Source organism: Rhyacophila brunnea, unplaced genomic scaffold (assembly GCF_057557595.1).
Source record: "Rhyacophila brunnea isolate RB1 unplaced genomic scaffold, BYU_Rbru_1.0 scaffold_18, whole genome shotgun sequence".
Classification (NCBI taxonomy): domain Eukaryota; kingdom Metazoa; phylum Arthropoda; class Insecta; order Trichoptera; family Rhyacophilidae; genus Rhyacophila; species Rhyacophila brunnea.
The window spans coordinates 8,366,853-8,381,327 of record NW_028232837.1 but is presented as its reverse complement, the minus strand read 5'-3'; the positions used below and the strand labels follow the sequence as shown (position 1 = coordinate 8,381,327).

The following is a 14,475-nucleotide window of genomic DNA, read 5'->3' as shown; positions in this document are numbered from 1 at the left end:
AAAATTTGTCAGTCATACTTATTTATTTTCATTGAACTCAGCATAAAAATTGCAGTTGGTGCTGTGGGTTTCTAAAATTCAATTAAGCCCTGCCTCAACCAAACCATCATAGTGAAAGTAGTCTGTGGTGATCCGAAAAAAGTAGTTTACACTTTGCTGGTCATAATTAATTGTTTTCATTTAATTGCAGATGGTGTTAGATAGTTTTTTTAATTCGTTAAGCCCTGCCTATACCAATAAGAAATATTCTTTTATATATGAAATATTTTTTGACTATTATCGATTATGGCTTGGTTAGGCAGGGTTTGATTGATTTTTTTAAAACTAATCTGCACGATTTGCAATTTGTATTCTTACTTCAATGAAAACAAATAAGTATGACTGACAGAGTTTAATGTGCATTATTTATGTCGGTGCTATTGCAATACCGGTATTTCAAAACCGGTATGTCAGTATTTTTCGATACCGAAATACAAGTTTTAAAAATCAGACAATTCCGATATATTCGGGATTGAAAGTGGAAATAAAATGTATTAACTAACATAATATTATGTTTAACAGAACTATAAATTTTTTGTCGGGTTACGCGATGTCTGATTTACTTCCATTGCCATTCAAAGTATAAGTGTAAAAGTGCAAGAAACTAATAAAACATTAGGTGAAATTATCAGTGGGGCACATACACATCTAAGATCACTTCATAATATAAATTTATTGAAAAATCATTCGAAGAAGAAATTGCCAATCATTCAACTACTAAGTATTTGTAAACATCAAAATGTCTACCATATCTTACCGTTACCTATTTTAAAGGTTTAAATACCTATAATATGAACGTATTTAGATATTTTGATACTGTTCGGTTAGAATTATTAATAACCATGTCCTTGCTTTTTCGTACAAGGTGGTTGTTAGTAATTTTGAACAATCACAGACACCCAGGCTTTGAGAAAAACACATAAATGTTTTTGTCATGACCGGGAATCGAACCCAGAACTCTCGGGTGGAAGGCCAGCGCCTTACCCACTGCACCACGAGAGCCGCCTGGAAAACACATTTTAAAAATACCCGATATACTGGATTATTTGTTAGTTTCGGTTAGCTTAGGTTAGGTTAGGTTGGGTTAGGTTGGGTTAGGTTGGGTTAGGTTAGGTTAACCTAACAAATAATCCAGTATATCGGCTACTTTAAAAAAAATTCCGCTGTGTTCCTCATAACCGAACAGTACAGATATTTTCGCTATGAAATATTAATGTTTTATAGAGATTTTTATATCTATATTTATTGGTATATATTTATATTTGTTCCATATATTTCACGAATACCTACTGATATTAATACCGGTATTCAAAAGGAAATACCGAAATACCGGTAGGTATATTTCAATCCCTAGTCGGAGCCTACCGCCACTGGTAGTTATATATTTATATAAAAGTGGCTATATAAATTTCATCGCGGAATATCGTTTGTATGCGTAACGTGTTTGTTACCTGACGTCCGATTTAAGATACGAACAAGATTAAATTGTTATTTACGTTTAACGAAGGGCCGACAATTTGTATGAAGGTGACCTCGTAAAATATATTACTTAACCCCAACGTCTGGGTAAAAATTTAAGTGATTGTTTATTTTGGACTTGTTTGTTTTGTGACTATTTTAAGCACAGGGAGGATCAATATGTTTGTACTTTGGATCAAATGAAATTCGTCACCATAATAATGAAACTACGTAACTACGATTTTGACATTGTTCAGAAAATTAATTTAACGTAGGTCAAAAATAATAAAAAAGTTTTTAATACTTAGTTGAATTTTAATTATAGTGTTACTTATTATTATTCCACTTAGTTATGCTCAAGAGTCTAGAGCAGGTCTGGGCAAACTACGGCCCGCCAAGCATTTCTGTGGGGTCCGCGAGCTTTAATCGTATTTTTGAAAAAAAAATACTTTTTTCTACATTTTTTACGGCTAATAAAAAATAAAACTTGAATATACATGAATTACACCGTCGAGAAGAAAATAAATCTGAAAATTTTACAACACTCTTAATTCGGACAATTTCGAACAATTATAGATAGAATTAGATCAACCTACATATTATTGAACAAACATTTTCAATTATGAATATCATTAAAAGCGTTTTAAGAATTTTAAGAATCTCAATTACAAAATTAACATCTGAAATTTAAAAAAAAAATTGAGAAATGTAAAACAGTTTCATTCTTCTCATTGAATTATTGGCTATTAGAATATAATCATTTAATAAATAAATCCTTTTACATGTTAATTATGTATGTCTAAAAATAGAATTTTATTTGCGGCCCGCCGTTCATTTTATATTCCTAATGTGGCCCTTCATTAAAAAAGTTTGCCCATGCCTGCTCTAGAATCTAGACGCCAGAGTCTTCATATCACAATGTAAGAAACAACTAAATATCTCAAAATATTAGTATTGTAACCCAGCTGAAGAAATAGATCACTTTGAAACGATTATTGTATGCCAGAAGCCCTTGAACGGGCATTTATTTCCGTAAAGTCAGCTGCTGCAAAGATGGGACTCCGGATAAACGAAAGTAAAACATAATACATGGCAGTTCTTCACAATGTAACAAATGATAATAATAACCTTATCATTGGCGGCGATGCTTTTGAAACTGTGGATTCATTTGTTTATCTAGGCTCCCTCATCACAAAAACTAATAACACAAGCGACGGAATAAATCGCCGGATCACCATCGCATTTAAAGATTATAAGGTATATGTAAACGATTAAAAAGAGTTGTAGTGGCACACATGATGAGGAACTCTTGATACGCATTTAACAATCTATCAGACCCCTACCTGGTTGATACATAATATAAAAGGCCTGGGGTGGTAAATTAGGAAAAGTATATATTTATATTTAGTGGTAGACACACAACCCAAGCGATATATTCCTTACTATTTTTAGTCTTAAATTTTATATTAATTATCAACTAACTTTTATGGGTGACCATCTTAAATGGATACATAAAAAAACTTAAACATCTGATGTATATATAGTCAATTAAGGCCGCAGGCGAAGTATTTATCATCTACACGCAATAAACTATCAAAAATTGTATTGTTCGCATTTCTTATGCAGTTTTCCCGCGTGGCGATTTTTGTTGTTCAACTAAAAATCGAAAGCAATGTTCCCACGTATCGATTAATGTTGAACTTATTGCCGTAATCAAGATGGCGTCAAGTGAAACAAACAAGTCTAACGTGCCGATGTGAGTTGTTATCACCTTGGTTACTCTAGGCCTGGCATATCTAATGCGACGATCGTAATGTTAAAATACTACACAGAATTTCACGGTCCTTTCCCATAATATTGAGAACGTCAACGTTAATTATTATTGTCACCCGGGCAGTCCAAGGAATTTTGAGGATACGTCTATACTGCCACATTTTGAAAGAGTCAACCCTCGTGACATCTCTTGGTTTAGCGTTCATACACCCATACAATAGAACAGAGAACCATACGCAGTCTCAGAACTAGGTTAATGTCTCGATTTTTAAGGAGGCGTCTCATTTTGACAAGGCGATCTCAATTCTAGTTTTTATTTCCCGAGACTGGTCCCATTTCTTATTGACACATGTTCATAAACATTTATAGAGGGTCAAACGTTTAATCGGCTTGCTGTCAATAACAAACCTTGTGTTGGTATTTACTGTGGCTATTTTAAATACAGTTATTTTGTTTTTGAAGTTATACTTCTTTTGGCGCATTTGGAAAATCAGATCAGAGTGTATTTTTGGCGTGTGACACGTAACACTTCATTTATTTTTTCACACGAAAAAAAACGCACTCGATTGGATTTGAACCTCCGATTGTTCGGTTATCAGCCGAACGCACTACCTTTATGCCACAGTATGATACTGCAATCGTGACGATTATACAGTGTTATATTATAGTTTATAATTGTTCTGTTGCTTAGGCAGCGAATTTATTATTCGCGGCCATTTTCAATTCCTTACGTAAACAAACTATTAAACGTCAGAGTGACAGTTGTTACTTTAAAAATAAATGCAACTAGAAACCATTATATAATTTAGTAATATAAGTTAAAGTGTATAGAAATAAACCAACGGCGTTCCTCTTTCTTGAGTGTGTAATTTAACAAGATAATTAAGAACTAGTCAAAGAATCTAGTTTATCACAAGTTTTGTTTTTGTTTTGTTACGCCAAAGAAGTATAACTTATAACGCGCGTATATAAGTACACACACCGATTTTTTTGAGGTCTATCTTTAAACCATAAGAGGCCGATTCGGGGCACTTACATATTTTAGTCACATGAAAAGTCTCTTTGTGATGACATCTATCACGTGTTTGTGACGCGATCTTAGCAATGCACTCCCAACACAGGGCGGAGACACCAATTTAAAAAAAAAAATAAAAAGGTCCACAAACCCCACTACACCACTGGTAAAAAGGTTTTGTCTTGAATAATAAATTATTCTTCAGTAATTGGTTAGAGATAAGATAAGGGCTAAACTTGTACCCACGTCAAACAATTGCCATTAGGAAAGTTTTCTCGGATTTAGCTTTCGTTAAAGCCGTACCTATTATTTCTGGCCAATTTCACTTCAGAGGATTATCCTTTCTACCCCGACGGGTGGTGGTTATTTTGTCTGCGACGGAGTCTTGAAATGGGTCGTATGTGATACATTTATCACAACATTAGAAAAATACTGACTTAGAGAGATATTTGATCAGTTGAAAATGTCACTCATTGGACGAAGCTGGTCTGGATTCATATCGAATTATGTTAACTTAATACTTGATATGCTCAAGTCGCGAAAGATGTAAGTAAGTTGATCCGATATAAATAGTGTACATTAAACTTTGTCAGTCAACTGTATTTGTTTACATTGAACTAAGACTATAAGTTTAAAAAAAATCGATTAAACCCTGCCTAATTCAAGCCATAGTAGATAATAGTAAAAAATAATTCGTTAATCTATCAAATTACACCATTAAACCATAATTTTAGATATGTTATAGATATAAGAATATTTTATATTGATTATAGTTTCTGATTATAGTTAGTACCTATAGGTCCTGATTCTAGTGCAGTGTCTGTCAAACTGTGTGTCGCGAGGGATTCCAAGCGTGCCACGAAAGAAGAAGTGTCTGTGAATTTACCCGTATTGTGTATAACAATGTAGAGCTATGGACCAAAAAGATTAAAACACAGCTTGATTGCTTCCCATGCATAGACGCTGTCTCAAATAAAATTTAATTATTGTCAGAAGTAGGGAATCCAATAACGAGCCAAAATTTCGATCCCGGGATTTCGGAATTACAATTTGATAATCTCGGGATTGGCATTTTTTTTCATAGTTAATATAAAATTTGTATAAATATAAAATAACATTGATAAAATCGGTCAAAAATAAATCTAGTATAATTTATACTAGGTACATATTTAAGACATTTATTGTTAAATATTGTGTACGTTCAATCTTGGAAATACATAGGTTTAATTGAGTAAATAATATTTTAATGTAAAAAATAATGTGAAAGTAAAACAGTTTTAATTATTAATGAAAAGATAACAAATGAAATACAATTTCAATTAAAATAAAAAATAACATATTGCGTTGAATAAATTTAAAGATTTAAGAAATTAAAACATTATTTTGAATAATATGCCAGAAGTAATCTCCAGAATAGCATTTTATGGTATTGCCCAATGGTCTTTGCGCAAACTCAGTTTATTTCTAATGTAGTTATTTGTTATTAAAAGTATTTTTTCTGTTATATTTTCGTATTTATTTTATTTTCCATAAAAATTGATAAAAATTTATCCCGAATGTTTCGGAATTATGTTTACCAATCCCGGGATTCATGGGTATCGAAAATAGTTCGGGGTCCCGGGATTGGAATCCCTAGTCAGATGTGAAAAAGACAACAAAAAATATTTCTGCATTATTTTCTCAATATTTTTCGTCACTTGTCTTCAAATGTACGAGTGGATCATCAATCCTTTTGCAAGATACGGTGGTACACAACTGAATGGGTAACACTGTATGAAAATTTAAAATACTTGAAACACAACCCCGTGCACAAAGCTTCATTTTCTGACCTAGATTTGTCAGCATTTTTGATTTCGGTTTAAATCTTAGATTCGATTTATATTTAAGATGCCACGAATCAAATTCCTCTTTCCAAGTGTGTCGTCAGGTAAAAAAGTTTGGCAGACTCTAGGGACTACAATTTAAACTTTATTACAAAATATATACGTTTTTCCAAGAAGATTTTAAAGAGAATGCATTTTTTTTGTTATAGTTGTTTTATTGGGTAAAGTAAAATCAGATTACCATTATTTTTGCACTTGGGTGGAGTATAAATTTAGAAAAAAGAGATGTGTATATTTCTTACGTTGAGTGATTGATAGCTATTCCCAGTCTTTTTTTTGGTTCAAACACAATATATATAAAAAAATGCCTTGTTGTTGTCTTAATTGCAAATAAAGTTTTTTAGCTGGAAAAACTCATTGATTAGTAGGTAAGATATACAAAAATGCAAGGTCCATAAGAGGTGTGAAATTATTGTTTTTGGAAGGTGTTTTAATCCTAAACATGCCCGGTTAATTATTGTAAATTTATAATTTAGCGTAGTTCGCACCAATCGACTGAAAAGTGCATATGGGCCTAGAGAGATGGCGTTACAGCCCTTCATTAACTAGCCCGCTTAACTAGCTATCTGATTCAATTAGAATAAAAAATTAAACTACGTTATCTCATTGATTGGAGGCTAAGAGATATTCAGCCACACTCCTACCTCCCTTCAGCATGTATTAATGTATACATAACTGTGACATCAATGTCATACATTTATATTTCGCTTTAAAGCACTGTTTATCTTGTGGAAAGTAACCCCAAGTCGAAACGTTACAGTCTGTACTAGTATCTGGTGTTGTTTGACGTATGTGTCTCAGTTCCCCACTGACAACATCATAATGACACAATCATCGCATAGTGATTTTTAAACATTGCACATGATAGTTGTATGATGCCTGACTGGCGGGTGCTTCCATCCCTTGTGATGAAGGAACTTAGATTTAAAAAATAGTTTAAATATTTATATAATAACTTATTAAGTAAAATAACTATGTCTAATTTACCTGTGTAATATTTGTGCAAATATAAAGTCTCTCTCTAAAGATATGATTCTGTTAGGAATAGGGATTACAATACCGAATAAAAATACTAATACCGGTATTTCAGTATTTCCTATTGAATTCTTGAAATATATGGAAGAAACAGAAGTATCTACTAATATATATATTATATAGGTCTTTAATTTGATTTCCAAGGGCGTTGAAGGGCAACGGAAGTAAACCAGACAAAAATACAGTCATATTATAACTTTCATGTTAATTATTGATAGATACATTATGTTCCCACTTTCGATACCAAATATATCGGTATCATCTGATTTTTGAAACCTGTATTTTGGTATCGAACAATACTGGGATACCGGTTTCGAAATACCGGTAATGCAATCCCTAATTGGGAGTGTGTCAGTATTTAGAGCTTTTGGAAAAAGTTATTTAAAATAAGGATTTTATTGTATCTACGGATTATTATTTATAGAGAGATATGATATACGTTGTATTGACTTCGATCGATATCATATATTATTATATGTATCCGGGTCCACTAAATACCACTTTGGTGCGTCTTTACATTGTGTTGTTTAATTTACGACGTTGTGCGATTTGAGATTACTGGTTTTAGCTCTAAAGTAAGGGTAATAAATAATATCTACATGCTTGTTTGATTCAAGATGTCTTCCCACGTGGATTCTATTTTATTGCCTTTAATGTATGGAATATAGTTTTATAATCACGATTCTGTGTTACCATTTAAAATTTAAAATACTAGACCACGTTTTGTACCGTCGTAAACTGATGTTACTTGTCTATTGTATTGATTTCGAAATGACCATATCAAATGAGGCGTCTATTTAAAAAGACAATAAGTCCACATATAAATAGCAAAGAATGCATTAGTTTTCTATATTATGTAATATCACACAATATAATGTTATTTAATAATATTAAAAAATCCCTATCAAAGGCCCACGAGTAAACTGTTAACCGTACAGAAATCGATTAAATGAGATTAATATAATACATTCAGTGATGTCTTTTACTTATTATGATCATATTTATTGCAAAATGTAATACAGAGTTTACTGCAGTGGAGAAGACTTCATACTAGCAGATTATTTAATACATTGGACGCTAAAGACGCGCAGGTGGTCATTTGATATAATTAGCATGCTATTTAAATGTGGTAATTAAAAATTAATTTTCTAGTCAGTAGTCAATGTGTTAAAGCCTTTTAAATTCAATTACCTCTTAATGTATTTAAATAATAATTTAATTATTTTCTTTACTAAAAAATAATATAATTTGTCAACGACATCTGTCTGTAGGTTTATATAATAAATTGATTGTCGGCTTGCTCAGCCGGATGCGACCAACTATAACACTACTATTATAATGGAAGAAAGACTGTGACGAATTTGGATCAATTCATGCATACAACACAAACATGCGATTATTACACAATTATTATTAGTATCATAAAAAACACAACCACAATGTCAGAACCAGTGTCATACTATTGCGTGCCCTGAGGCTGTAAGTATTTTAGCCTAGGTAACGTATTTACTATAAATATTGGACTATGTGTGCTAAAAGAAATGTATAAGATCTTCAAATCAATGTTACGTATACGGTTTTCTCTTTATGAAAAATTCTAGTTCGAATCGCGGTTGGACATTAGCTTTTTTATATCTATTTTAATGCCTGTTGTCTTTTTTTCGTAAATAATATTTTTTGTAGGTACAGCAAAATACTGAAGATGAATGAAATTCATATTCAAGTCCTGTAAATATGGCTATTCTAGAAATTATTATCAGTTACCTACCACAGCACACATACTTTCAACAATCACCCTTTGCTACTGGTTTATTGGTAGTTAAAATGAGGTAATTACTTATTATTGGTACCTTGATTCAAAACACATAAGCCGATTGTTAATATTAACGTAATTCTAGAAGCACTTAAGTTCTATGAATACTAGCTAATTTCGTCGTAATTATGTAGGACGCAGGTGACTCAATTCATAAAGAACATTGGTCAGAATCCGATGGATGCGGTTTCGAGTACCACCCGGCGTTGTATTTTTTTACCACGTTTTTATTAGCTCGTATTCTTGTTTGTCCAGTACAATTTTTTTCTTGTTTGTCCAATACAAATCTTGCAATCGATTTTTAACTAACTTCCCGACTAGCTAGAGATTTCAAACTTTTATAATATATCAGAACACGATGACAATGCATTCTTTTAATACTTTTAGCCATCTTTAAGCAGAATTGAATTCATTTTCAGTTAATTCTGTTTTGTATGAAAAGTTATTTCGATACCATTATTGGTTGCTAGGGGGTCCTAGCAACTAAATTATGAAATAATATATACGTGCGTTGCTATGGAAATCAATATGAAATGACATTTCATTATTCAGTATTTCTATCAAGTATAAATTTTTTTGATCGTTTAAGCTAGTCAAGTCAAGTTTATAATATGATTCAACAGAAAATTTAAAAACGTTGTAAATAAAAATTTCTTTTTATCTTGTAATTATTTATAGTTTTTTTCCAGTACGTATATTTCTGAAGTGTTTTCAAATTATGTATGTACATTATTCCATGTTGAAAATACAATACAATGGAAAAGATACTAATGTTAAAATCAACTATGTACGCTGGAAATAAAAATATATTATTTAATGAACAGTGAGTGGACTTAATCGGTTTTTGAAAATAGGTTGGTTCCTCAATTTATTGTTCATTTAGGAATTGGATCAAGATTATTAATTCAAGTAATAAATTATAGATTTTTTTAAACGTTATTATTTATCGTAGTCGTCTTCAAAACGTTCATCGTGACGATAATCTTAATTCAATGCGCTGATGTACGGTCGCAATGATAGATCCGAGATTTTTTTCTGACGTATTACAATTTGTTTTTGAATAGCACCTATCACTTCGCATCTATTCTATATACAAGACTACGATCAGCCGCTGTATTGAAGTATTATAATTGTTACAATAAGTTAGCCGTCTAAACAGTCAAACTGCTCGCTTGCTCTACAATTTAGCACACCCAAGAGAGGTGCTGTTAAAACATAGCACTTATTGTAACAATTACAACTATCTTACTGTAATTGTTGCAGTAAGTGCTAATACTTCGATACAAAAATATGAAAAACAACCCTCGATTGCTGCCGATAGCGGGCGATAGCAGACTTTTGTATATAATAGATGCGCAGAATGCGTGATTATATTCCTCAGATATCTATTTCAATATTTGTAGGTATATTATTGTGTAGTTATTAATGTGTAGTTATTAATGTGGTATTTCTCTTTTTATTCACCAGGTGGCTCTTCACAACCGGCCGCCTAGCCCCTGGATACGACTGGTTCCACTGCGTCGTGAACATCCCTGAAGACATCCAGCGCGTCGGAGACAATTCTGAAGACGGTGAGCAAATGGCCGTCATGACAACGGGAGCTGTCGGCAGGATGTACGGAGCAGCCACGAACCTGGTAGGCGGAGACGAGATGAACGGGCGGGTCAACCCAGCACTCGAAGCCGACGATGATCTGCCGGCTGAAGAGTGCAGGGAGATCTCGGCCATGGCCAGGGGCGGAGGCGGAATGGGAGCCAGGGGGGCGCCTGTGTCAGTAGGTGACTCGGCGCGGTCTTTCCAAGGACATTCGGCATTTTAAGTTTGATGATTTAATGTCTTTTAATTTTTAGAGGCAAGCTGAACGATACATAGATATGATTGGATATCATTTGTCATTTGGTGGTAATAAATATTTTTTAGATTCTATCCCATAAACATATAAATATATATATATAACTATATCTTTTATTCAACAAATAATTCACAAGATTTAAGAATGTACCATTCAAATAATTGAACATACATAATTCTGAAAAGACTCATGAGAAAATATAGCCAATAGAAAAAAGCTTTTTCGAAAAATGTAAGACACTCGGCAGGATCGAACCTACGTCTCTTACGTTTCGCGCCCTGTGCATTACCATTATGCTACGATCTCCATGCTTAATTACGACAAATTACGGTAGGCGATTGATTTTTGTATTCTAAATTAAAGTATTTATTACCTTTAATTACTAACCGACATCACGGATCACTCCAATATTTTCCGTTGTAACTTACTTGAACTTGCCAATTATTTTAAATAACTTTTTCTTTTATTCAACGAATAATTCACAAGATTTAAGAATGTAACATTCTAATTATTGAAAATACAAAGGCGTGAAACCCAAGAGACGCAGGTTCGATTCCTGCCGAGTGTCTTACTTTTTTAGAAAAAGATTTTTTTTATTGGCTGTATTTTCGCACGAGTGTTTTCAGAATTATGTAAATAAATATAGATTTCAAAGCTAGTTCCGAGTATATATTACCTTTATTTAAATATATATTTTAGAAGTTTCACTATGTATATATTTTTTTATAATTAATTTACATACTCATCGATTTTATATGGGTTTTAATACATTTTGTAATATGTTATTCCGACATTCACATCTTAATAAGGAGTTTCAATATCTCTTATTAAAGCAGATTTTTACCTGTGCCCCTGTGTGGCATATTGTCGTTCCCAATAAAGTTTTGGGACCCAATGTTGAAAAAACCTTGATCTTCACGCCTTCATGATGTATTTGACTTACCGATTACCTAGTATTTGTTTATAAAATAATGATGATCCTTACTAAATGGTTAATTACTTTATGTCAGTCGATCAGCCAATAGTCTGTTAACACAAAAAAAATATTTATGGTGGAAACAAATAATTTATAAAATATATTATAATTATAAAGTTTTTGACGTTGAATATTGACAGCGACTGTTCAAAACTGGTGATCTATAAATACTTAGAGCGGTTAATCCAAAACTTATAGTCAGAGCCGTAGTGGTGTGGTAGGCAACTATTTAGGGCGCTAAATAAATTGGGGTGTCAGTTTTGTTTTTTACACTAATTTGAGTGTTCATTAAATTTGACATTAATAAAAAAGGATATGTACTAAATGAGGAATACAATAATATTTTGTTGAATATATTATTTTACTTAAAGAGGATTTTCAAATTATGTATAATTTAGTGTTTTGTATGCTCCCTGTTGGAAATTCAACAGCATATCTCAGCTTTAACAATACTAAACATAATATGAAGCATTATTAACGAGATACATTACACCAAGAATGACCTAATATTTTTAAAAAATCGATGGAAAGCCATACCATATTAAACAGCAATATCATAATAATAATGATAAATTAGTTGTATTATATTTATCTTTGTTAAGATATAATAAAATAATAATATTTGAAAATATTATTATCCGAATTTTAAATAAACTTGCTCGTGGAGTATACTGGGCCGCCAAAATCCTCACTATGGCTCTGCTCAACATTATTATCGTATTCTATTAACCAGTTCAATATAATAATATATCAAAATGATATTCACATTGTTTTTGGGTTATTTATCACGAAATAATGACAATTATTTATTATCCACTGATGACAAATGAATGATTGGATTGATTCTAGTCTGAAATATTTTTATCATTTACACGTTAATGACTTAAATATCGATCATGGCTACGAATTTGTAAACTACCTGTTAAATGTCCTGATCTTAAATGCTGTTAAAATTAATATGTAATTAAGTATACCCCAGCTTTATACAACTAAAACCTAATATAACCTCGACATCTCCAACTGATATATCGACGCTTTTACAGAATTTGTATATATAGGGTGGGTAGATTGTAACGTCCAAATAATTAGGAAGATTTCACGTATGCCTGTCTTTAAATCAGAGTTTAACTTTAATAATGTTTCTGTGGTTCACTAGCGAAGTGAACTGTGGAGAGAGTTTATAAACGTAGAACTAAAGAAATATTTTTTTGAATTGTTTTGTTTATTGAATGAATGAATGATTTAAAGAGTACGTATGTGCGTAAAATGTCCGTTGGAACACAGTTATCGATACTTTTTTGCGTACCGTGAAGGTTTGATTAGTTTAAACTAAATTAATCATTGGTGGACATTGTGGTATAATTTTGATTTCGGTATCTCTTTATAATACGTTGTCCCTTTTTGGAGAATGATTACCAAACAATTGGCGTTATTAGGATATCTAATTCCAATCAATTTTGCAATCACGAAAACATGAGATTTCAAATATTTTAATCTAGTATTTCTGGATTATACCTACATGGTATTTGACAAAAAAATCTCCTCGTCAATGCAAAATATATAAAAGATTGGTTACTTGATAAATAAAAATATTCAGAAATCTCAAATTTTTTAAAAATCGTATTACAATATCGTGCATAATATAATATCTTGTACTTATAGTTTTTTGTATTCATTAATAATATTATTATGTCAATACCAAACAGTAAAAATGTTATTAAGTATAAAAAAATAATAGTTTTTTTCTATTCCAAAGTTTCGCGGATTCACAAAAGTCTAATCTCATAATACCGTAATTAAATTTTTTTTTTGGGATTGCGATATTTATTAATTAGTTGATGGATCATTTTTGCTGATTTTATAATAAGTACATGAAAGAGAGCGATGGACTCTCAGGACTCTGTGTAGACAGCATAATCATGAAATTGACCTCCAAAAGCCTCACGAAGTACTAAGCAATAGAACAACACAAGAACACTACACAAAATATTTAATCCTGGCCATAAAGAGAATTAAAGATATACATGGAGGAACATAATTAGCTACACATTAATGCAACTACCCCTCCCAACCACCTTGTACGAAAAAGCAAGGGCGTGGTTATTTATATTAAAAAAAAAATAAGTACATGAATTGTATTATAATTTTTGTAATTGTACAAGTAAAAAATATTTCAACCAAACATTAAGATTATATCTACAAATAAAAAAAATGACGAATGGAAGAATGTTAAGGTGTATTTTAACTGGGCGTGCAATAAAAAAATAACTTAGAAACAACAAGTGAAAATGCAGCTTAATAAAATACTTTTCGCCAAAGAAGTTTTTTAAAACCTTTAATGATCATTATAAAGTATATATTGTTTCATTTAATACTCTAATATGTCATTGAAAATAATGAAATAATACAATCATGTAATAGAAGCATTTATTATGTGGATGAGTGAAACGAGTGAATTTTGTTCTGGTTCTCATAGGTACCAACGTAAGTTTCAAATTCTAAAAGAAAATATTATTATAAAATATTCTGCTATAATTATAGCTTGGCTAAGGCCTAATATTTAAAGTGATGTCATTGGATGTATTCCTAATAATTAAGGTTGAACTCTGACGTAAAATCGGCGTCCTATGC

General features: G+C 31.6%; 1 protein-coding gene across 1 annotated transcript in view; it reads left to right on the top strand.

Annotated features, from left to right (window-relative positions):
• The window catches only part of ChT (choline transporter), a 96,622-nt gene extending 85,787 nt beyond the window's left edge, over positions 1–10,835 (top strand). The window contains exon 10 of the mRNA XM_085945615.1: positions 10,484–10,835. Coding sequence (XP_085801741.1) covers positions 10,484–10,835 — 352 coding nt within the window. The remainder of the gene's footprint in view (positions 1–10,483) is intronic.
• Positions 10,836–14,475: the final 3,640 nt, after the last annotated feature.